This window comes from Hibiscus syriacus, unplaced genomic scaffold, assembly GCF_006381635.1.
Source record: "Hibiscus syriacus cultivar Baekdansim isolate YM2019G1 unplaced genomic scaffold, ASM638163v2 tig00116994_pilon, whole genome shotgun sequence".
NCBI lineage: Eukaryota > Viridiplantae > Streptophyta > Magnoliopsida > Malvales > Malvaceae > Hibiscus > Hibiscus syriacus.
Genome location: NW_024063510.1, coordinates 21,352 through 46,242, shown reverse-complemented (window position 1 = coordinate 46,242; position 24,891 = coordinate 21,352). Strand labels below are relative to the sequence as shown.

At 34.6% G+C, this 24,891-nt stretch overlaps 1 protein-coding gene and 1 long non-coding RNA gene across 3 annotated transcripts; one reads left to right on the top strand and one right to left on the bottom strand.

The window, feature by feature from the left end:
* The first annotated feature begins 4,860 nt into the window (after positions 1–4,860).
* LOC120193276 lies at positions 4,861–5,819 on the top strand. Of its 2 annotated transcripts, none has more exons than XM_039195814.1 (2): positions 4,861–5,335; positions 5,407–5,564. In XM_039195814.1, exons 1-2 carry the CDS (start codon positions 5,055–5,057, stop codon positions 5,471–5,473), a joined length of 348 nt encoding a protein of 115 aa, XP_039051745.1. In that variant the 5' UTR covers positions 4,861–5,054; the 3' UTR covers positions 5,474–5,564. The 2 variants fall into 2 exon arrangements, with proteins under 2 accessions (XP_039051745.1, XP_039051744.1); XM_039195813.1 differs by having other exon boundaries at positions 4,865–5,335; positions 5,481–5,819.
* A 6,429-nt stretch (positions 5,820–12,248) lies between these two features.
* On the bottom strand, positions 12,249–24,247 carry LOC120193297. Its single transcript, XR_005522853.1, has 3 exons — positions 24,154–24,247; positions 15,074–15,076; positions 12,249–12,268 (listed from the first exon to the last, which is right to left on the bottom strand). It is a non-coding gene; the product is annotated as an uncharacterized LOC120193297 (long non-coding RNA).
* Positions 24,248–24,891: the final 644 nt, after the last annotated feature.

Below are 24,891 nucleotides of genomic sequence, written 5' to 3'. Positions count from 1 at the left end.
GCTTCTCTCTTAAAAGAAACTTTGTTATTAATTTTCAAACTTAACGTCTTTAGATTACAAATCTTTTCAGTTTGCTAAGCATCATCACATTAGTTCAAACCCTATAGTTAATAAACGTGTCTCTACCCTATTTGAGTTAGTCCATTATGATGTTTAAGGTCCTAGTATAGTTATATCTAAACCTTTTTTTATACCTTATTACCTTTGTTGATGATTATTCTAGTATAACATGGCTTAATTTCTTGAAACCAGGTTCTGAATTATTTATTCATTTTTCTTCTTTCTATGCTAAAATTCAAACTCAGTTTGGTACATTTGTTAATATATTACAAAGTGATAATGCAAAAGAGTATATTTCATGTCCTTTTCAAAAATACTTGCATAATCAAGGAATACTCCATCAAACCTTGTATGGTGATACCCCTTCTGAAAATGGTGTTGCTGAAAGAAAAATAGATATCTTCTTGAAACTGATTGTCCCTTGTTATTTCAGATGCAGGTTCCAAAATGTTTTTGGGTTGATGTCGTGTCAACCGCTTACTTTCTCATCAATTGTACGCCTTCTTTTATTTTTTGGATAAAACACCTTTCAATACTTTACTCCCAAATAAAAATATGTTTCCCGTCTCACTAAAAAAATTTGTTGTACTTGTTTTGTTCAGAATGTTTATCCTCATGTTACAAAGCTTGATCCAAAGTCCTTGAAATTTGTATTTTTGGGTTATTCTCGTGCATAAAAAGGGTATCGTTGTTATTGTCCAAGTCTGGGTATGTATATTGTGTCTACCGGTGTTACTTTTTTAGAACAAAACACCTTTCCACTTTTCTTAAGGTCTTGTGCATCAAGAGGAAGATGATTTCTTAATTTATCATATCCTATCAAACTTGGATTCATCATCTCTACATTGGTTCAGCCTTAATTTGATAGCTTCCATTAAAATTACCTATTCACATCACCCACAATTGCACAGTTCTAACCTGGTTATAGAGGTTCTACAATCATGTCCTATTGAGCCAATATCTTCATCATCATATTCGATTACCACATATGATCTTGATATTCCTATTGCCCTTCGAAAAGGTAAACGTACATGTGCATACCCAATTTCTTCTTTTGTTTCCTATAATCATTTTTATCCTCTTCTCGTGCTTTTCTTACGTCCTTATATACTATTTCTATCCATAAAATTATTCGACAGATATTAGCTCATATGGGATTACATATAGCTATGCTTGAGGAAATGACTATTCTAGAAGACAATGGTATGTAGACTTTGGTACCTTTAACTACTGATAAACAAGTTATTAGGTGCAAATGGGTGTTTACTGTTAAATAATAGCTCGACTTGTTGCCGAAGGATATACTCGGACTTATGGAGTGGATTATTATGATACATTTCTCATGTTGCTAAACTTGCTTTGGTCAGATTATCCATCTCACTTGTAGTCACTTTTGATTGGCCTTTGCATCAGTTGGATATAAAAAATGTCTTTCTTCATGGTGATCTTGAAGAGGTGCATATGGAGCAACCACCTAGTTTTGTTGCTCATGGGGAGTATAGGAAAGTATTTCGTTTGAATAAATCTTTATACAGCTTGAAACAAAGTCCTCATGCGTGGTTTGGGAAGTTTAGTCAGTCTATTGAGAAGTTCGGGATATAGAAAAATAAGTGAGACCATTTTGTTTTATTTAGAAAGTCTGATTAGGGCATTATCTTATTAGTTGTTTATATGGATGATATTGTAATAACTGAAAGTGACTTTTGCGGAAATTTAGCTCTGAAGTCTGTTCTCCATACTCAGTTTTACACCAAAGATTTTAGATGTTAAAATATTTTTTGGGAGTTGAGGTGAACAGAAGGAAAAGAAGAATATTTCTATCCCAAAAAAATATGTGATTGATCTATTATTGGAGTCGGGAAAATTGGGTGCTAAAACTTGTAGTACATCAATGGTCCCCAACCTACAATTATCCAAAGAAGGTGAATTATTTGAAGATCTTGAAAGGTACAGAAGATTGATTGGAAAATTGAATTGTCTTACTGTAATGCATCCTGATATTGCTTATCTTGTGAGTGTTCTGAGCCAATATATGTCATCACCAATTATATGTCATCACCAACTATTTGATGAGTTTTAAGATAACCGTGACTTGTTGCCCTCCAATCGAAGGAGCAAGATCATTCCTAGTTTTGACATCCTTAAACCAAGGAATCATGTCTCCCCAAGAAACGGTTGAGGAGACTATATTTGATCTTCACGAAAGGGCAATTAAGTAAATCAACATAGATCATATCTCCCCAAATCGTAGTGAAACATATCAATTTTCCAAGTTTATGCAAATACAGAGTTGCCTTAATCGAACAAAAATTGGTTATTTTTAGTCTTTGCTTTACTCTCGTTCGACGTTAGTGAGCAAAGAGGGGCAGTTGTAATACATAATTTTTTTTCCAGGTTCCAAACTTATCTAAATATGTATTTTCCTTAGGAAATGCTAGAGAGCCCAATCAAACTAACCATGAAGAAAATGAAAGTATCGTCATATCAGAGAATATCTTGGAAGAATCTTGACATATGTGTGATCTCCTATCAAAGGAAATGGTTATGCTAATTGTGTAATTAGATAGGACTGGATATTATGTTCTTAGATAGGGGATACTGTATGATATGGGTAAATCTTAATCGTCAATGTAAATAATTTATAGATCATTGGATGTAAAAAAGCTCAATTATAGATATATGTCTTTTCCATCCCAAAAAAAAGGAGAGGTAAAAGCGGAAGAAAAAAAAGAAAATGGGGAAAAAGAGAAGGGAGAAGAGAGAAAAAGGTGAAAATATGGGAAAATTCTTGTAAGAAGACCCAAAAAAGAAAAACAATAAAAGGTGGAATTTTTGAATCTTTCTCATGTTCTTCTTGCTTTCATGCTAATACTTTGATGCTCGCTTGGTCCTTTATTCTTTTTTATTTGCAAACCCATTGAGAGAAGAGCTCATGAACAAGTGATAATGATCTTGATGAGATCTTGCTCACTTTGAAACTCTTCAGTGAAATTGATTGAAGGATTATGTCATGTTAACTCTTTTCCCTTTGTATTAACATACCTATTTTTTGTTTCAACTTTTTTTTATGAATAATTATTTTTAAAAAATTCAATTAAATAATCTGAGGACCTGATTCAAATTCCTTAGGGTAACTGTGATTTTTAATAGATACCCCATTATTTTCTTGAAAATTCATTTCTGTCCCTCCTGTATCTCTTATCTTTTTGGATTTTCTTCAGTACTGCCGTTTATTTCTTCCATTTGTTTTGATTTTCCTTTCCACTTTCATTTTCAATTTACCTTAATTTGATTTCTTTATTATTTTCCACTTTTTAATTTACCCTTTTTTTATCTATTCCTTTTTCATATTTATTTAACACCACCGTTTAACTTTTAATTCATCCTGATTTTTCCTCATCTTTAATATAATTATCATGTTTAATATAATTGAAATACTTGATTTCCTGGAAACACGCCCTCGCCTTCTTCCATGTATTGTGATTTCTTTTTTATTTTTCTTTCTTTATTTTATTTTAAATTAATCTTATTTTAAACAACCATTGAGATAAAATTAGGATTAAATTTATTATGCGGTTAATTTTTAATGAGAGGATGAAACATACGTTTAGTAATTGATATAAGGACATATTTAATTTTCAAGTTTTATAAAATTTATTAATTTGTATATTTTTTTTTCTACTTTAATCTCTAAAAATTTAAACAAATTCTCATATCATTTTCATGACATCATTTACAAATTCCACTAACTAAATCTCTAATTGTTTCCATCTTATTTTCCTTCAAATTAAACAAAATTTAAAATTAATAAAAAAATATTATTGATTTTTGAAGTACAAGTTGACACGATTGTGATATATAAAAATTGCATTAATTAATATTAAATGGAAAAATTTAAAAATTAGAAAGAAATCAAAAAGATGTACGGTTAATGATTATGAGAGGGTGAGTCAGTGAGGATTGGGCATTGAAATTGAAAGGCAGCGAACTTATCCACTTTTTATTATGAGTATAAATTCAGATTAAAAAAAAAGAAGATATGTCGAATATATGGATAAGGGACACCCACTTTAATATAAATAAATGCTTAGGAAGCATTACTTTTTCTGACAATGACCTACCTAAGCAAACTAGCAAGGTGTATGGAATTTTCATCCAACCCTCTTCAAGTTATTCACTATTATTAATTTTTTTTATTGTGGTTAATAAATATATTTAATTATTCAATTAATACATATAAACTATAATAGATTGTTATGTATATATAATAAATATAAGTGATAGAATCTGTTCATATGTGTAAAAAAAATTAATTTTATATTTTTTTATAATTTATTTTTTTTCAAATAATATAATGTATGTTCAAAAGATTCATAATCATCTTACAATAAACGTTCAAAACACTCCTATATACATAATAATTGATTCAGGAATCACTAAAGTCATTTGATTCAAACTCTTTTTAAGATCATTGCATAAATGAAATTACCGATGAAAAATAAAAAGATATTCATTAAAAAAATTAAAAAAAAAATTATGTTATCTTTTTCATTCATCTAACAATCTTAAAAAAATATAAAAGTAAAATTTTTATATTTAATATAACTAGATCATAGCCTCATAGCCCAAAATACAAATATATATATTATATTTTTTATGGTGATATTTTAAAATTAAAATATTTATATGAAAAGCAAATAACATTTTTTTTGTTACATAAAATTATATCCAGAATAAGTGTAGACTTCCACACGCAAATAAGTATATTTATCTTAGAAATCTCATGCTGCGTGAAACAGCTCCTTTTGTCCTCCTTGAACATCACGAAAAATTTGTGTATTTGCTGTCATGGAATCATTATCCTTTTTTTTTCTAAAAAAACGCCTAATCCATTTATTTCTTTATATAAATATAAATCTTCTTCAGGTTTCAACTTCATGTGTTCCATTAGCTGAACATTTTCTTGTTGGTTTCTTATTCAATTGTTATCAGAAATGGGTGAAGAAGACGATGTTAAAGAATTGTTCGAGTCCCCAGGTTTCGTTGATCATCATCAGAAAGAGGATAGACAAAGAGATCATCAGTGGAAGAACATGGAAAACGATGACGGTGAAACTTCGGCTTGTGAATCATCATCCATGGAAGTTTCTTCAACAACTCGTTCTTCAATATCAGACATGATAGACGACGCATCTTCGTCTTCATCATCGACTTCCACTAATTCTAATGGACCTTTATATGAATTATCAGAGCTCATGGCACAACTCCCAATCAAGTAAGTTCATGCATTAATATCATTATTAACATGAGCTTCGTTGATAAAAGAAAGTGTTTTTTTCTCTTTAGATGTCTCGGATTCAAGCAGTTGTTGATTCAATCTTTCTTGGTTAACCCTTACGGTTCGAGTGATTAATCTGCAGGAGAGGTCTTTCGAAGTATTTCCGGGGAAAATCTCGGTCGTTTAGTCGTGTGTTGAGCGTTAGAAACATACAACAATTTGCCAAGAAAGAACGGCATCACAAGAGAAAAATCAAAGCATATGGTGGTGGCCTTAAACATACAACTTTTGCAATTTGCAGACCTCCTCCTTTTCCAGTACAAACTAAAAACTTCTCATCGTTATAGTTTCCTTTTAGATCAAAATTGAATTATTAGAATCCATGCACATGATTGCCGCTGTTTCCAAACTCATTTTTATAAGGAAAACTGATCGAATTTGCAGATGATAGATTTTGTAACTTTGATCCTCCATGATATACGTAAAATGAAATGATCAATTTAATAATTTACTGTATCATTGATTGTTTTGTTAATATAAATTTTGAGATGTAATTTCATCTGGATTAGTTCCTGCTGTATAGAACTGGAAATCCTCAGATTCAGTTTTAAAATCTGCACTCTATGACAAAATGAAATGCTTTGCCTTTTCCTCAAATCATAGTTAAAAGTAGTGCAGCATGGATCTAATTAAAACCCTTGATAATCTTGAGGAATCTGAAAATCATATATCAAGAGTTAAGATTCAAGAATTCTCATACGACTTGACATGAAATCAAAAGAAAACAACCCAAGGAAAAGTTATATATTTTAGCCAGATTATTTGGCATCTAACCTTCTAACAATCAAATGTCCTTAGCAAACCAGATGTGGATGAAAACATTAAATAATCGACGTAACATAATTGGAAATTCACACTTGAAAACATAAAAAAAAAAAAAAAAACTAAAAAAACTGAAATAAAAGAAAAATAACACTCGCCAAGAGAATCCTTTAAAATTATTTATTTAATTTCTAAGCCTATTTATATGTGTCTAAAATCCTAAAACTTGGGTATATTACATAGAAACTTTCTTTTATCTAAACTAGAAGACTTGATAAATTATGGGATGTTCATAATATTCTTGAACTTGGGCTTCATCCAAGGCTTAGGCTTTTATGGGCTAAATTTGACATGTAATTCGGCGAAATTGGCCCAGTACGGTTACAGGTTTTTTATTTAGTCCAATATGATAAGTAAAAGTTTATTTTGGGATCTACGACATTATAGTAATATGAACTTGTCACGTCGAGGTGTCGAGTTTCAATAAAAAATAATTTTATTCAAACATTTTACCTCAATATGATAAATTTTAATATAAATTATATTTTATTAGAACTCGTCACATCGAGGAGACGAATTTAGAAAAAAAATCATTGAATTAACGAGTTCCATGAACACTGTAAAAAATGTTATAGATTTCAAAATAAACTTCTGTTTACCCTAATTTTCCAAATAATTTACTCGTATGCCCTATTGGGCCAAAAAAAACCCACGTAATTCTTTAAGGGTTTGGATTTGTAACAGGTTATCGAGCTAGCTTACTAGATGGATCAATTGTCATCTTCGTTAAACCTACAAATATTTGGGGGAACCAAGGCTCCCCTTGACCCCGTGAACTGCTGTCAAATATGTATGCTATCAAATGCGCATTGCTGCACCAATTCACAACCATTTCAAATCATCAAAGCTGTTGTGTGTATTTTACCAAAGATTATTTTTTACTAATTAGGTTCATACAAAAAGATCAATTTGATCGTTCTTTATTCTCTCATGATTTGCTTCCTTATAATATATAAACAGAATATAATATGACACTTTGGGATACAAATATTGACAATATATTGTGGTGCATATTCGAATAGTGTACACGAAGTGTGAACAAGGATGCACGAGGCACAAAATATCTACGCCTGAAGCGTGAAGATCTCCATATAGTGCGTGTGAAGAATATAGTGTCTGAGGAGTAGAAATAATATTATGCTTATAACATGAGTACAATGTGGTGCCTAAAATATGAGTCATCTTTAAAATTGTAATGTTTTCCTTGATTTTGTAAGTTGAAGCGTTGTCCATATAGAGTTTTCACCTTTCCCATAAAGAATCACTACATCAAAACAAATATATAGTGGCATTTTTAGCGGTGTTTTCAATGAAAACGCCACTAAATTTATACATATTGCGGCGTTTATATCCAAAACGCCACTAAATGGTAACATTAACGGCGTTTTTCAACAAACACCACTAAAACTAGTACGCATTTATTTGACAAACGCCGCTATAGATAAGTATAGATAAGTACTTTAGTGGTGTTTTTAAGCAAACGCCGCCACAGACTCGTCCTTTAGTGGATTCTGTGGCTTTTTTAAACAAAAGCCGCAATAGGATACATATATAGTAGCTTTTTTTGACAAACGCTACAATGGTATACATATATCATGGTGTTTTTAGAAAACCGCCGCAACAAATTAGTACTTTAATGCCGTTTTTTTACACAAACGCCAAAATAGGTTTCATATATAGTGGCAATTTTGAAGAAACAGACTTGTACTTTAGTGACGTTTTCTAAAAATGTCGCAATAAGTTTCATATATAGTGGCGTTTTTAAACAAACGTCGTGACAAACATGTACTTTAGTGGCAATTTTTTAGAAAACCACTATAGAATGATAAATGGTGGCGTTTGTGTCTAAAAACATCGTAATGTTTGTTCATTTTAATCGTGTGAAACCCTTTCCCCTTTTCCATCTGCTCCCACAATCCCCTTTCCTATTTCCCATCTCCGGCGGACATACCCACAGGGCCGGCCCTGGGCCAGGGCAGGACGGGCACCCGCCCAGGGGCCACAAAATAATTTTTTTTCAGTATAATATTTTTTATTTTTTCTGATAATAAATTAAAAGATTGTAAAACAAAATAGAGTAATCTATGCATTTAGTACCTATACTATCAGTTTTGATCCGTTTTAGTACCTAAATTTTAAATTTTTTACAAAATCATATATAACCTTTAGTTTTCATTTCATTTTAGTACCCGTCGTTAAAAACTTAATGCGTTTAGTACATAACTATCAGTTTTGGTTTGTTTTAGTATCTAAAATTTCAAAAAAAATTAAAACTTAATGTTAAATTTTGAATGGATACTAAAATGAAAAAAAAACTATAGTTTTTAATGGTGGGTACTAAAATGAAACAAAAACTAAACTTTACGTATGATTTTGAAAAAAATTAAAAGTTTAGCTATTAAAACATATCAAACTGATAATTTTGGTACTAAATACATAATTTACTCAATAAAATAATGGGGCCCAAGAATTTATTAAGGTGTCAGTTATCTTTATTGAATTTTATATTAACATAAATAAGCTATTCTTCCATAAAATTCTAATTTAATATTTCTTTCTCAAAATTCAAAAAAAAAAATCAATTGAACTCTTTAATTTGGTCTTTCCAAATTCCCACTATCAATTCACCAAATCTCTTTCCCGATTTTCATATCAATGAAAAAATATATATTAACATTATTTTTTTTCAAAACTTAATGAGAGAAAAAAATTTAAGTATAATTAGTATGTTTTTTTTCTCTTTCATTTTCACGATTCATCTAAAAATTATTATTCTCATTTTTTAATTTATCATATTTGTATCACACGTAAAGTCACAATTGTTTGTTATCGATTATGGTGCTTGAATAATATTGAAGATTGTTCTTAAAATTCTAGGTAGATCATGTTTTCAAATTCTTTCTTTTAATTTTATATATTTTCAAATTCTAGAAATAGAAAAGATCGTTCTTTCATTTTCAAATGTTATGATATGTATTGAGAAAAATATGTTGGAAAGCATTGATGTTGACACTATCATCAATGGTTTTGCATTAAAATATTCGAATGTAATATTTTTTTATAAGTATTAGTATTCTTAAATATATTTTTTGACATCTTTTATATTGTAATGAATTACTATTTTTTAATTTTAAAAAATCTAATAAAATATTTATATTAGATATTTCTTAATTTTTTTTATATTAGAGGCCTATTTTTTTAATTTTCTCCCCGAGCCTAAAAATAGTCAGGACCGGCCCTGCATACCCAAATACCCACTAAACTGTTGATGCTCGTCGTCGCTGGAAGCCGACGAGGCCTCCAACGTTACACCATCAACGCTCAACTCTCTGATTTGAGGTGCGAATTTCACCATTTTCACAGGTATAATCTCTTCACATGTTCTCTTCTATTCTCTCTATAATTTCTTTGCCTCTTCTTCACACTGTTATAGGATTCATATTTTAGATGCAACTAGATTTATTGGTTCCACGATTCTCTCTATAATCTCTTGGCCATGTCAAGGGATGGAAAAAAAAAACATTTCTTGTCTTTGCTTTACCCTCCTATTCTCTTTCGTTTTGCTTGGAATTTTCCAGGGATTTTCTAGTTGAAAACGTTTATTTTCAAGTAAACTTTCAGCGCTGTATATTTCATCTTTGAACAATTGCACCCGAATCACTCACCTATTTTAAATTAAAATTATAATTTTTGAAGTTAATGCCAGGAAATGCCAGCAAAAATATAATGCCAACTTTTTCTATCCATGTGGGATTGGGGGAGAAAGAAACGTCTGTACTTTACTACAATTTTTTTAAACTTGTAGAAAATAATTGGATTTAAATTAATATATAAAATATTGTTGACTATGATCCCATATTAATCTTGGTTCGGTAGTAAGGTGTGTCCTTGTTCTCTCATAGGTTTTTACTTTTGAGGTTCGAGTCCTTTTTTATTTTCCTTTTCTAGTTTTTTCATCAATAAGATGCAAATTAGGTGCAATCCTGATGTAAGGTGTTCTACACGCTTTGGGAGAAGAGAGTAGATAGTCTTATTAAGTCCCGATCTAAGATTGACAAGTACTGATGTCCTTGAATTATAAGCTTCGGTTGCAAATAAGATTAATATGGGAATAATAAATGGAATAATAAGATAAATAATGAAATGAAATAGTAGGGATAGAGATGGTTGCGGAAATGATGGTCTTGATGGATGAAGTTGATAGTGTTGATGCTGAAAAATGGAGATGGTGTTGTTGTTGTATCTCAAACACGCCAAAGATGAAATAGTGCTAAGGAGCACAATCCTGGTCTTCACAAACTTGTTTGAGGGGTGGTGATAGTGTCTTTAACCCACTAGATATTAATCTAGGAATTTAGGAATCAGGATGGAAGGAATGACGCCACAAGTATAGGAATTATACTTGTTTAATCGATAAAGTTCACAAAGAACTTTGAAGAGAAATTAACTCACAAGAGTAATTTTTATATATGAGATGAGATAAGTACAAATGATGGCAAGCCACTCTATTTATAGGAAATGAGAGGGCTTGGCCGAATGGTTACATGATGTTTCGGCTAGATACATGACTTTAGGAATATACATAATGCTTCAAAATAAAAGAACATGTCTATAGGCTTGGTGTTGGTTTGGCTATCCCTTCATGAAAGGGGCTCGATGATTTGACTAAGGATGGGAAGGTATCTCCCTTGGCCGAATAGGCATGCTTGTTCATCTTGGCGCCATTTTCTTCTCTGTGGCCGAATGGGCTTGTATCTCCTCATGTTGGCGCCAAATGCTCTCATGTGCATATCATGTGTTGTGGCTGAATATATATAAAGCTTTATATCATGTTCCATGGTAATTTAAGCCTCCAATGATTACAATGTCTTCACCAGCATGCTCTTGATGTAAAGGCATCTTCATGGGCAACATCATTCATGAAAGGTCACAATGTTTGAGAAAGGTAACCCTTAATGTTTGAGCTACTTATGGTGTAAATGAGTTAAAGGTGAGCTGGCCATAGGTGACTTGTAGCATGGTGAACACTATGGCAGCTCCTTGTGAAAAGGTACCTCTTGAGGTGGCAACTATTCGCGAAAAGGTACGATTTCACAAATTTTGACTTAGGACATATTTGAAGTGTCCTAAGTGGTGATGATGATGGTGCATCTCCCCAGCTGAAAGGAGGTCATCTTGTAGCTCAAATCTTCAACTCAATCCAGCTATGAGCTCACGGCCTCTAGACAATTTTTCACCAATTTGCTCTTTATGCTCTCTTAATCGTTCCCATGTAAGTATCCTTATTGTTGCATGCTCCATTTAGCTCCAATGTAGCTCCCAAGTATTGGTCGAATGTGCCCACATGCATAACATAAAGAAATAAACTTGTAATACCCTAACTTTTTCCGGGCCATTTGAATCATTTGAAGATGCTTGAGAATTAATTTGGAGGTTTTGTGTTCGATGATGAATTAATTCAAGTGATAAATCATGGGTATTTTCGTTTGAAAGCTTGAAGTGCTTAATTGGATTGATCGCATATGTTTCATTTTGGAGATTGAGAGACAAATTAAAATTCAACACCAAATTAATTATCTAGAGCCCATCTCACAAGCTCAAACCAAATTACAAAATAATAGATCCAATTACAAAGCCCAGCAGTAATTACATTTAAACTCAGGCTTCAAGACCAGACCCGATTTTGGCAGCTAGCTCCCACTTGAAGGCTTTGTTCTGCTCCACGTCACTCAATCACCAGTTGTACAGATCAAACAGTAGTCGTGAGCACCACGCCCAACAGCAGCCCCTGTCGGCCACTCGTGAATCCACAACAGGAGACCCATGCGTTGCAGCAGCCCCATGCTGCCCACGTGAAGGCCCTATGCCCATGCTCCAATGTAGCAATCCAACCGAGCAAACACACTGCTCCACAACACCATGCCCCGATGGAGATTCCAGCAGCTAATTGATTAAGCTGCGTTGGTCTTGCAGATTTCTGTATCCCGGGCAAAGACCCATGTTGGTGACATTTCCAAGCCTCGGCGTGGAGTACCACGCCTGACAGCACTAATCGTGCCCATACCCTACAATGTCACGGATGAAACCAGAGAAAAAAAAGCAATTAAAAGGGAGGAGATAAAAAGCAACAACGATTCACGAAACGGGGAACGGACGGCAAAAGGGGTTAAAGCAGAAAAGCAAAAAAAAAGGGGACTCTTGGTAACGAACAGGGGAGATGACACATCAGGAGAGCAAGCAAAAACAGATTCAACAAGGGATTAGGAGGGGGCTTTGACTCAGGATTTTTTTTCTTTATTTCAAAAAATAATGTATTAAGGGCTTCTCCTCTCATTTTCGAATGAAAAGCACTTTTTCCTTTTCTGTTTGTGAAGAAGATAACAAAGCAATATAAAGCAATTTCGATTCACTCATTCAAAGCACAGCGAAAACCAAGTAATTTCTTCAGAGGTATTTTTTTCTCTTAAAATCGACAGAGCCATATCCATTTTTGTTCTTAATAAATATATTGTGCATAGAGTAGAGAGAAATTACTTACCATCCAGAGAAGGTCTCGACGCCGGAGTTGAAGCCATCGGAGTGGAGAGGCTCGAGCAACCGAGGGGTCCTGCTCCAAACAGGGTTATCTCCTTTAGTTTTATAGAGTATAGAGAACAAAGAGGAGAGTTTCAACTTAGCTTACTTCTTGGGTTTGAGTCTTCGCTGAAGTAGGGAGTTTCGTGTTAGGTTTACCGGAGTTGCGCCGAGGTTTTGATCTCTCTAGGTTGGGGTGGTGAACGGTTGTGGTTGAGTGAAAGGAGGCCACCAACATATGCTGGCCGATGAGCTTTGGAGCTCTCGAGCGGTGCTGTAAGTGAGGGAGAGGGGTGAGAGGTGCTGTTTGAGAAGAAAGGGGGGTTTACGGCTGAAGCTGGTAAATGATGAGTAGGGTTTTAATTTTAGTTTAAGTAGGGTTATAGGCAAAGCATAAAATGGTGACGTTTAGAGGGTTTAGGGTATCCATTTTGCACAGGGTTTATCTTCGGTTTTAGCCATTTAAATTTCCATATTTATGCGTTTTAATCCTTAAATCGATGTTTTTGTACTTCTGATTTTGTCACCCTGTTTTACCCGAATTCAATTTAGGTCCTAACTGATAATGTATTTAGTTTCTGTTTGTTTATGCTTTTGATTTGTTCTTTTACACAGGTTATATTTTAGTCCTAGAATGAAACTTTTCTTTTTTTTTTTATTTTGTTATCAATTGTTGCGTGCATTTGATTTTAGTCATTGAATCGAAGTTTCCAAGGTTTTAATTTGATCTTCATATTTGTCAGTTTTTTTTAGTCATCAGTTTGTGTATTTTTCTTTCTTTTTTTGTTTGTTTTCTTATTTAGCATGTAATTTTGGATTAATTGGTGTTTTAGTCTTTAAATCTAATATGTTGTGTTTTAATTTGATCGTTGTATTTCATGCTTATTTAATTTTAGTCATAAATGTTGGTTACTTTGTTTTTGTCATTTAGACATTAGGGTTTCAAGTTTCTACATGTTACGTTTTAGTCCATGTTTAAGTTTCTTATGTGTATGCATGTATGGTTAGTTAGGGTTCGTTTCGGGTGTATACTTATCCTAGGTTTGAATGATGATGATATGTGTGCATATGTTATTACGTGGTTCATAAGCATGGATTTAGATGTAACATATATTTTTATTTAATTAATCTTTGTATGACATCATTTTTGCATAATTTACATGATACCCTCACGTGCATAACTTGACTCTTATTACATAATTTAATTAAGGGTACTATCCTTTTAATTTAAAATTGTTTTAAGTGGGTTGTCTTAACTGATTAGATATCCGCTTTTGATGATTTTAAATTAAAAGTATATCCCATTATTGACACTTTAAAAAAAATTGATCTATCGTTTTAAAATTTGGGAACGGAAGAAAAATAAATATTCGGCTATTTAAATTTATCGAGAAAAGGTAGTTAGAACTTATCTAGGATCTCGTCTCGATATTTGTAAATAATCGAATATTCTTTATCTTTCTAAATGCTTGGTAATTTTAATTTAATCAATTTTGGTGCTTTTGAATGTTGTAAAATTCATGTGTTGTTTTGTCGGGGATCATAAACCAAATTAAACTCGAATTTGTAAATTTCATTGCAAAGACATTAATTAATCGACGAGGTAGGGCATTGTAAGGGTGCTAATCCTTCTCCACGCGTAACCGACTCCCGAACTCATTTTCTGGTAACGCGGACTTAAATTTGTTGTTTTAATTAAAATTAATTTTTATTTAAAATGACAAAACATTTTTGGGGGCCCAATCACACCCTAATCAAAGAATCGTGGCGACTCTTCGAACCTTTGTTTTTATTGTAAATGAATTCCCAAATTTTCGAAACGAGAGGTTTTCTAAAATCACATGGTTTTTAATTAAAATTAAATCATAAAGAAAATAATAAAAAATGATGCGGTTTTCAAAATCTCACTCCCCACCGTTCAAAAATCATTTCGACAGCTTGGCGACTCTGCTGGTGACTTTTGTTAGAGAGTCAGGCTTATAGTCAATTAATTGATTGTCTTTGCAATTGGAAGTTATAAATTCGTTTTAATTTGGTTTTTGATCCCCTGTTTGGTTTTAATATCATTTGTTTGTAATTTGATTAACAAATAAATAGTTGTACTGATCTGTTTGTTAATGGTTTCAGATTAAGTATGTGTATAAAAGGGTTTGATTTTTTGGTGTTATGTGAATATGTGTAATTTTTATTTTCACTTTTCCTCACACACTGCACAGTTGCATTTGCATAACATGAGCTAAAACCCCGCTCCGTCCTAATTAAGTAGGAGTGAGAGACTACTCCCTCGTGTGGTTTTCACCTCCGCATGGGATAATGGATCAGTCCTGGAGCTCACTCCTTATGGTCCTCATGATGGTATTCACCTCCGCATGGACATAAGGAGGTGTGTTCCCTCGAAATTGAACTCGATCCCAAGAGCCTGTGATGGGCTAGGATTGAGGGTTCGACAGCCCAAGTGGGCATCGGCAAGGACAATTCGAGAACCTAATACTTTAGAACTGAACCCAGCATGTAGTGAACATAGAGCTTGAACTTAGGTTGAGCCTAACCCGAACCTTAAGAGTCCCGTGATGAGTGTAGACAAGGAAAATTTTCGAGTCATTTATTTTTTCTTTTTCGAATAAATGCATGCGAACTAGAAATCATGCGGTTAGGTTTATTTTCTCAAACAATCATGTGAATTAGATATCATGCGGTTAGAATTTTTTGTAAATAACAAAGCTTGGGGGTAAATATCATGTTGGGTAGAATATACTAAGCATGATCGAGTAGCCAGCATGTGAGGGTAGGTTTTATTTATTATGATACTCATCATTTTGTTGTTCATATTTTGTGTACTAACCTATTTTTGGTTTTGTCTATTTTATTTTGAATTTATCGCATTTTCATCTTCATCCAAAGGTGTTAATTCACAAGTGATTGACTAATAAGAAGGTTGTTCATAATGAGACAAGAAATTCTTGACCATGTAGTCAAAATAGGGAGATCCAAAGATGTTCAAACAACTCATCTGATGAATGAAGAAGTTTCAAGTTGATTGAAGAAGTTTCAAGTTGATTGAAGACTACCTTCAAAGGAGCCGAAACCAAAGATGTCCCCTCAGGAGATAGATGGAATCATACCAAGGACGAGAAGACCTTCCGCAAAGACATAAAGGCCACTTTGCATTGAATTAAAATGGAGATCTCAATATTCAACATTCGACATCATTAAATGTGATAAAGTACACTGACAACTTAGAAGTACGGCTCGAAGAAATGAAGAAATGAAGAATCACAATTGTATTTTGACTATAGGGTGTAATGAATTCCTGTTGTCTGAATGAAGGTTGTTCTATAGTGGTCACTTTTGGAATTAACACCTTGGGCATTTGCATTGGCATTCTTATTTTACATTAGCTTATTAGTTTATTTATTTTATCTTGCTATTGTTACTTTTTGTCATTTTGATATCTCATTTGTACTAACTTGTTTGTTATATTGTTTTTCTCTTTGTCTGCATTGTATGATCATGATATAATTAAAAGGTGTTGATTTGTGAGTGTTCATCATAGTAAAAGGTTTTCATGATGGACAAAGGGTTTCGTGATCAAGCAAGCTATAACACGGTCAAGAATTGGCATCCTGAGAAAGCTTCGAGAATAGTGGAGAGATCTGCGCCCAAAGATCGCATGGCTGACGAGCGGCAAAGGGAGATAAGAGAATTGAAAGAGCAGATGTCGAAGATGATGGATAGAATAGATGCTTTGGCCGAAGGAAGTGGGACTTCTACAATAGAAAAGAAAGAGCTCGATCTTGAGGTGTCAAATGTGCAGGAGACTGCTTTAGAGCCTACTGATTCTAGTCAGTATGAGAAGCCACGCACAATCATTGTTCGTATCAACAAGCTGTTTGGAAACGCCAAAGAAATAGTAGAAACTGTAGAAGTTCAGAAGATTGAAAAGAAGCAATGCAACCAGAACTTGTTGGTGTTTGATAGTCTACTCCCCACATCAGGGGAGATAAAACTTGAAACTCCAGCTCAATCCAAGTCGAGAGGTGGCCCTCGTTTTGATTCTATCCCAATATCATATAAGGAGTTGTATGATGCACTATTAGAAGCCCGAGAAGTGGCCCCACATTATGGAAACCTTTGCAGCCTCCATATCCACGTTGGTATGACGTCAATGTTCATTGTGATTATCATGCTGGAGTTCAAGGACATTCTATCGAGAATTGATCTACCTTCAAACATCGAATCCAGCATCTTTTAGATCATGGAGTATTGGAGTTCAAATTGAAAGATCAACATAGTTTGATAACAGATTGTCCTGTTGAGTTTGAGCCAAAAGAGACCAAAGGTAAGGGTATCAGTGAGGACAACCAAGAAAAAGATAGTTTGCCAAGATATGAAGCTCGGATTCATCGTTTGAGAAAAAATGATAGATTGAGCAGAGAGATGGAAGTAATGCGAGATAGTTTTCAAATGATCAGCCAAGCCTTTAAATTTTCTGGCATAGGAAATGTCCCAGATGAGTGGATAATTGGGGTCGCTAAATTGAAGAATGATGTTAAACAGTGGAGAAAGAATTGCAAGGTGCATAAAGGCCGATCGGATAAGTTTTCTTATGAATTATAGATTGCAGAGAAAAGGCACGATGCAGCTATCGGTGATTTGGGTAGATATCAAGCTAAAATCCAGACGTTAAATAGGTCTATAGCCAACATGGAAATTTCATATCAACGCCATAAGCGGGAGAATGAAGCCGAGCTAGAAGCCACTAGAGCTAAGAGCAAGAAGTTGATGAAGATGGTGGATGACTGTAGTGATCTTATGAAGGATTTTCATAACCAAAATGACTTTCTTACAAGGAAAAATCAAGAGTAGTGTCTGCAGCTCCAAGAATTGGCACTCAAGATAGAAAAAAGGGACAAAGTCATGAAAGAAGCTATGACCCAAGTAAGCAATGTGGCTCACAAATGGGTTGATTTAGCTGGCTTTGCAAGAGAATTGAAGCAGATTGACAACTAAACCCCCGAGCATGAGTGGAAGTTACTTTGGCTTTTGAATGAGATAGAAAAGCTAGGAGTGAAAGCTGTCCATTATATGTAAAGTTTGTTTGATGTACCGAGACCTTTGTGTTCAATAAAAGTTGTTTTAAGATGATCACTCTGGAATGACACCTTTTGTATTTGCATTTAGCATTTGCATTTGCATTGCATATATTTATTTAAGCCTGTTATATGCATTAATTATGGAAACATGGAAATAACTTATGAAAGATTATGTGACAGTAATAACAAGATCATTCATTCATATTACTTCCTCATCATCATGGAAAAACAAATGAAAGCATTGGAACAATCTAATAAGGAACCGCAAGATCAGTTGCAAGAGCAGTCGGTCGAGTTACAACAAGGTACGAGGAATCAAGTATCAGATTCTCTGCAAGGCGCATCGAATCAATTGATCCAGGTGCTGGCACCACGAGCTGTTGGTAAAGAAAAAGGAAATCAATGTCATCATGTTAATGCATCCAGAGCGATAGTTTGCCCCGGAGCATCTGACTCAAGCCAAGGGAAGAGCCTCTTCAATTATGTAAAATTTGAAAACGAATTTAAGTGGTTGAATGAAGCCGTTAAAAATATGAAAGTTGTTAATGCCACTCACAAGGAGTTAGAAGCCAGAGAACTCAGTTTGGTCCCTGATTTGGTCATCCCACATGAATTTAGAGTACCTAATTTTGAGAAATATGATGGCACCAGTTGCCCCCTAATTCATCTGAAAATGTTTTGCAGAAAGATAGAAGGGTACTTAGATGATGATAATCTGTTAATTCATTATTTCCATGATAGTCTTGCTGGGCCAGCTGTGGTATGGTACAATCATCTGAACAATGAGCATATCAAGACTTGGGTCAACCTAGCTGATGCTTTTCTGGGGCAATATCGATATGTTAAAGGCTTACCCCCAAAACGTCATCACCTTTAAAAGATGAGGATGAAAGTTACTGAGAGCTTTAAAGAATATGCCCTAAAATAGAGAGGAGTGGCGGCACAAGTTCAACCTCCTTTGCTAGAAGAAGAAATATCATGTATGTTTCATGATTCTCTCCCAGCTCCTTATTTTGAGTTAATGCTGGGAAATTCGATGAATGGCTTCAAGGATATTATGGTGGCTGGAGAATCAATTGAAGATGCAATCAGCAAATGAAACTTGAAAGTCACTTCCAAAAGCCTGAAAAATCAAGAGGGAAGAGTTTATGAGGTGAATGAATGTCACGTTTAAAGCTCTCACAACCGTAAGAGAAAAGGGGCAGCTGGTTGCTCAAGTCATCCAAAGAAGGTACCAAGATTGAAAAATACTTTGAAAGTGTTCCAAACTTCTATCTCATATCTGTATCCCCATTTGGTTAAAGGTCAATACCTCACACCGAGGCTAGTGAAAGTGCAACCAAACCCTTCTGCTTACAGCTATGATCCAGATGGTGTTTGTGATTTTCACTTGGGGGCATTGGGGCATTCTACGGGAAATTGTAGGCCATTGTTAAAAGAGATAGAGATGCTTGTGGAAAATGGGACGTTGACACAAGAACTAGTGGAACAATGGATGACGAGCTAGAGTGGGGCACTAGAGCACAATATATAGCACCCGATCGAATCAAACGCCACTGCATCAGAAGAATAATGGGGCATCCTGACTGCGCAGAAATCATTTTGTTCATCATGAAACTTTTTGTCATTTGCAACATCTTGTTTGAACATGTTTTTTTGGATTTTCTCATCAATTTTTTGCAATGATGTTTAAATGAATTCATATTACTTTAAGGAGGGTGAGCATTAAATTGAATTTACGACTTGAAATTCATTGAATATCAATTGAATTAAAAGCTCTTTAATGAGTAGAGTTATAAATTTTTGACAAAATGGCAAGGTTGAAACCTGATAAAACAAGGACCCTAGACCTTACCCCCAGAAGATACAATCGAACACCATACTTTTTATTGCAGGGACCGATATAGCCTTCTTCTATCATAATGAAATAAACCATAGGCTTGGTATTCAGATATGCATAAGAGCGGACAACATGGGGAATCTTTTGTGTACGACGTTACAAAACTGTCTAGAACATACTTTTTTTTATGACAGTTCAATGATGATTATGATCTTTACGGATGGAATAGTCGAGTAGGTGAATCTAGTTTAGGTCAGTTGCTTGGAAATTGAACTCTAACGATGAGATTTTCTGACTTTCAACAACACCTAGACTATAACAGGTTCTCCTCAGCAAGCTTAAGAAATGGAATCCGTATACCCAATATATATATATATATATATATATATATATATATATATAATATGTGATTACAATAAAGCTGAGCTATTCCACTAAGGCAATTGGTTATAGAGGAAACTCGAAAGCCCTGGCTTTATGAATAGATTATATTCAAACCATGACCTTGATCGGGTACTTGGCAATTCGGTGTATGCTCCACTGTGATTGTCAAGTCAAAGACTTTGTGATGAGATGAATCCTTCAGCTAGCCCGATAAAGACAAATTACAATAAAGTTAATTTCAGCTAGCCAGACAATGGCAAATTAAATTAATTTTATAAATAAGGAGTTTCAGTAAAGATAGACTAAGGGAGTTAAGGAACACCTGTTATAGTCAGTTTCATACGTGCACTCAGAAATTGCATTTTTAGATCGATATTTCTGCACTTCCTTGGTTAGAGGAGTCTACGAAGCTTAAACAAATGGAAGATTTCAGAGAACTGAAATGGAAGGGTTCTAGAAAGTCTAGTAATTGATTGTGCTAGTTGTGTCATTTTGTCCGCATTCGATTAAAATACCAAGCCATGAAATATGGGCATGTTGCGATGTTCAAAATGATCAAGAAAGAAGTGATATTTTGGTGGCCAAAACCTTAGAAAATAGGAAGCCAACCTGAAACCAACCCCTCAATTTTGACACTTGTCAAAGAGCTATAACCCTGAAAACATTAAAGAGCTATTAATTCTTTTGATATTTTGTGAACTCATGTTTATGATTTGATTCAATTGTGAGCCTGAATTAAAGGGCAATATTTTATAAAATTCTTTCATTCTTTTATCCCTAAAATAAGAGAAAGGGGAAAAACATTTTCAAACAGGACAGCTCAAATGTGAAAGGTCCTTGAAGCTGGTGAGTCTCATTATGCCTCTATGGGAGAAGAAGAATAAACAATTTCAGAACATGAAACATTCCACAATCTTGAAGCAAATGGTCCGAGAGATCGGAATGGAGGAAAGTTAGAACTGGCAGTATTTCCTTGTGAGACCGATAGTAACCCATCAAGGAAATAGATGACCGTCATATTTGAAAGGGGCACATATCATAGCTTATATGAAGAGAAGAATTGATCACTCCTTAGGTAGTATGAAAAGAAGCCCTCAAACTACTTGACAACACTATTGTGTAGTGACACCAGAATGAGAACATCCAAGTTAAGATATTTTGGACATGAAGAGATCCATGAATACCCACTTTGGGGCACGACTTAACCCACATCATGTTAAGATGACGAGATTTAGACCAAGGAGGCATGAAGAATGAGCCTTACAATTTGAGGTGATGGGGCATTTTGAAGGCTCGTACCATGTTGGGGCACGACTGAACCCGCAGCATGTTGAGATGAAAACATTCAGACCAACAAGTTATTAAAAATGAGTCTCGTAACTGGAAGTGTCAGGGGCAGACCGTGAATTTGAGCAGAGCTTACCTTGTAAAACAAATCAACTGAGCATTGATCAATGGCAGAGTCTTGGAAGAACAACTCTGTAAAGCATAATCGAGCCAAGGACGGAAATAGGGCAACACAGTCGTATTTCTGACTATAGCAAGATGTTGAGAGAGAAAACACTTTCACCAAAATGAAGAAAGAAAACAAAGACAACAAGAAGATAGAAGAAGATCAGAGGGTTCGTCAAAGATTCAAGTTGGAAACTATGGGTTGCTACACAAGCATATGAAGTAGACCCTTGAAAGAATGATCAAATAGAAGAAGATCAAGATCACCACTCTAAAGCCAAGTGAAGATTGATTCAATATTTATGCATTCATGAAAGCATCATTTGCATAAAAGAAAATGCATTACACTGATACATTTAGTTGCATTAGTGTTTCATGCATAGACACAAGGTTTTGACAGGTCTTCCAGTGAAAAGAGAAGATACAGGATGTCAAAATCCCAACAAGTTGAAAGGGAGATTTCAAACCTCAAACACAAGAAGTCATGTTTAGAGAGGTATACCCTGAAGAATTAAGAGGTCCAGTCCACAGACTAAGCATTACTTTGAAGCAGGGTATGTGGCCCGACCATTAAGTTGTTTTATGAAAGGAAATGAGAAAGATTTCTCATTAAAATTTGAAGAAATGAAATCTTTGAAAAGTAAGAAAGGTTTCTTACCTAGTAAACTATTTCCAAAGATGATAAGTCCTTCAGGCCATCCATAAAACCTTCAGGTAGGATGTTTTCAAATGAATTTGAAATGAAAAAAAAATGATGTTTTAAGAAGATGGAATTTTTGAAAACGAAGAATGCGATTCTCAAAATTTCACAATTTATAAGTCCTTCGGGCCATCAGTAAGTCTTTTGAGCATGATGCTTAAATCCTTCGGGTCATCTGTAAGCCTTTAGAGCAAGATGATAAGTCCTTCAGGCCATCCATAAAACCTTCAGGTAGGATATTTTCACATGAATTTGAAAAATAAAAAATGACGTTTTAAGATGAAATTTTTGAAAACGAAGAATGCGATTTTCAAAATTTCACAATTTATAAGTCATTCGGGCCATCTGTAAGTCTTTCAAGCATGATGCTTAAATCCTTCGGGTCATCTGTAAGCCTTTAGAGCAAGATGATAAGTCCTTCGGGCCATCCATAAGACCTTCGGGTAGGATGTTTTCAAATGAATTTGAAATGAAAAAATGATGTTTTAAGAAGATGGAATTTTTGAAAATGAAGAATATGATTTTCAAAATTTCAAAATTTATAAGTCCTTCGGGCCATCAGTAAGTCTTTCGAGCATGATGCTTAAATCTTTCGGGTCATCTGTAAGCCGTTAGAGCAAGATGATAAGTCCTTCGGGCCATCCATAAGACCTTCGGGTAGGATGTTTTCAAATGAATTTGAAATGAAAAAATGATGTTTTAAGAAGATGGAATTTTTGAAAATGAAGAATGCGATTTTCAAAATTTCACAATTTATAAGTCCTTCGGGCCATCAGTAAGTCTTTCGAGCATGATGCTTAAATCCTTCGAGTCATCTATAAGCCTTTAGAGAAAGATGATAAGTCCTTCTGGCCATCCGTAATACCTTCGGGTAGGATGTTTTCACATGAATTTGAAAATGAAGAAAAATGATGATTTGATAAGATGAAATTTTTTTGAAAATAAAGAATGTGATTTTCAAAAATTTCACAATTTATCAGTCATTCGGGCCATCAGTAAGTTTTTCGAGCATGATGCTTAAATCCTTCGGGTCATCTGTAAGCCTTTAGAGCAAGATGATAAGCCCTTCGGGCCATCTATAAGACCTTCGGGCCATCAGTAAGTCTTTCGAGCGTGATGATTAAATCCTTCGGGTAATTTTTAAGCCTTCACAGAAGAGTAGTGAAGCAAATTCATCAGTAAGTCTTTCGAGCGTGATGAATAAATCCTTCGGGTCATCCATAAGACCTTCAATCAAGATGTTTTTCACCAAGATAATAAGTCATCTGAGTCATTTTTAGCCTTTTTTGAAGAGTGTTAGAGCAAACCATCAGATCATCAGATGTGGAAGGAAATCAAAGATTCTCGGGTACGAAGAAGCGGGAAAACGATTGAAAGGGTTTGTGCACGTGAGATGGAAGCGAAAGTCAAGAAGAAGACTAAAGAAAGGAATAGACGATTCGGTCAAACAAAATTAGGTTATTTTTTATCTTTGCTACATTCTTGTGTTCACAACAACGAGCAAAGAGGGGCAGCTGTAATACCTTAATTTTGTTCGGGCCATTTGAATATGCTTGAGAATTAATTTGGAGGTTGTGTTCGATGATGAATTAATTCAAGTGATAAATCATGGGCATTTGCTTTTGAAAGCTTGAAGTGCTTAATTGGATTGATCGTATATGTTTCATTTTGGAGATTGAGAGACAAATTAAATTTCAACCCCGAATTAATTATCTAGAGTCCATCTCACAAGCTCAAACCAAATTACAAAATAATAGATCCAATTACAAAACCCAACAGTAATTACATTCAAACTCAGGCTTCAAGACCAGACCCGGTTTTGGCAGCTAGCTCCCACTTGAAGGCTTTTTTATGCTCCACGTCACTCGGTCACCAGTTGTATAGATCAAACATTAGTCTTGAGCACCACGCCCAACAACAGCCCCTGCCGGCCACCCATGAATCCACAACAGGAGACCCATGCGTTGCAGAAGCCCCATGCTGCCCACGTGAAGGCCATGTACCCATGCTCCAATGTAGTACCCCAACCGAGCAAACACACTGCTCTACAACACCATGCCCCGATGGAGACTCCAGCAGCTAATTGATTAAGCTACGTTGGTCTTGCTGATTTTTGTATCCCGGGCAAAGACCCATGTTGGTGACAATTCCAAGCCTCGGCGTGGAGCACCACGCCCGACAGCTTTAATCGTGTCCATACCCTACAATGTCATGGATGAAACCAGAGAAAAAAAGCAATTAAAAGGGAGGAGATAAAAAGCAACAACGATTCACGAAACGGGGAACGGACGGCAAAAGGGGTTAAAGCAGAAAAGCAAAAAAAAAGGGGACTCTTTGTAACGAACAGGGGAGAGGACACATCAAAAGAGCAAGCAAAAACAGATTCAACAAGGGATTAGGAGGGGGCTTTGACTCAGGATTTTTTTCTTTATTTCGAAAAACAATGTATTAAGGGATTCTCCTCTCATTTTCGAATGAAAAGCACTTTTTCCTTTTCTGTTTGTGAAGAAGATAACAAAGCAATATAAAGCATTTTTGATTCACTCATTCAAAGCACAGCAAAAATCAAGTAATTTCTTCAGAGGTATTTTTTTTTCTCTTAAAATCGACAGAGCCATATCCATTTTTG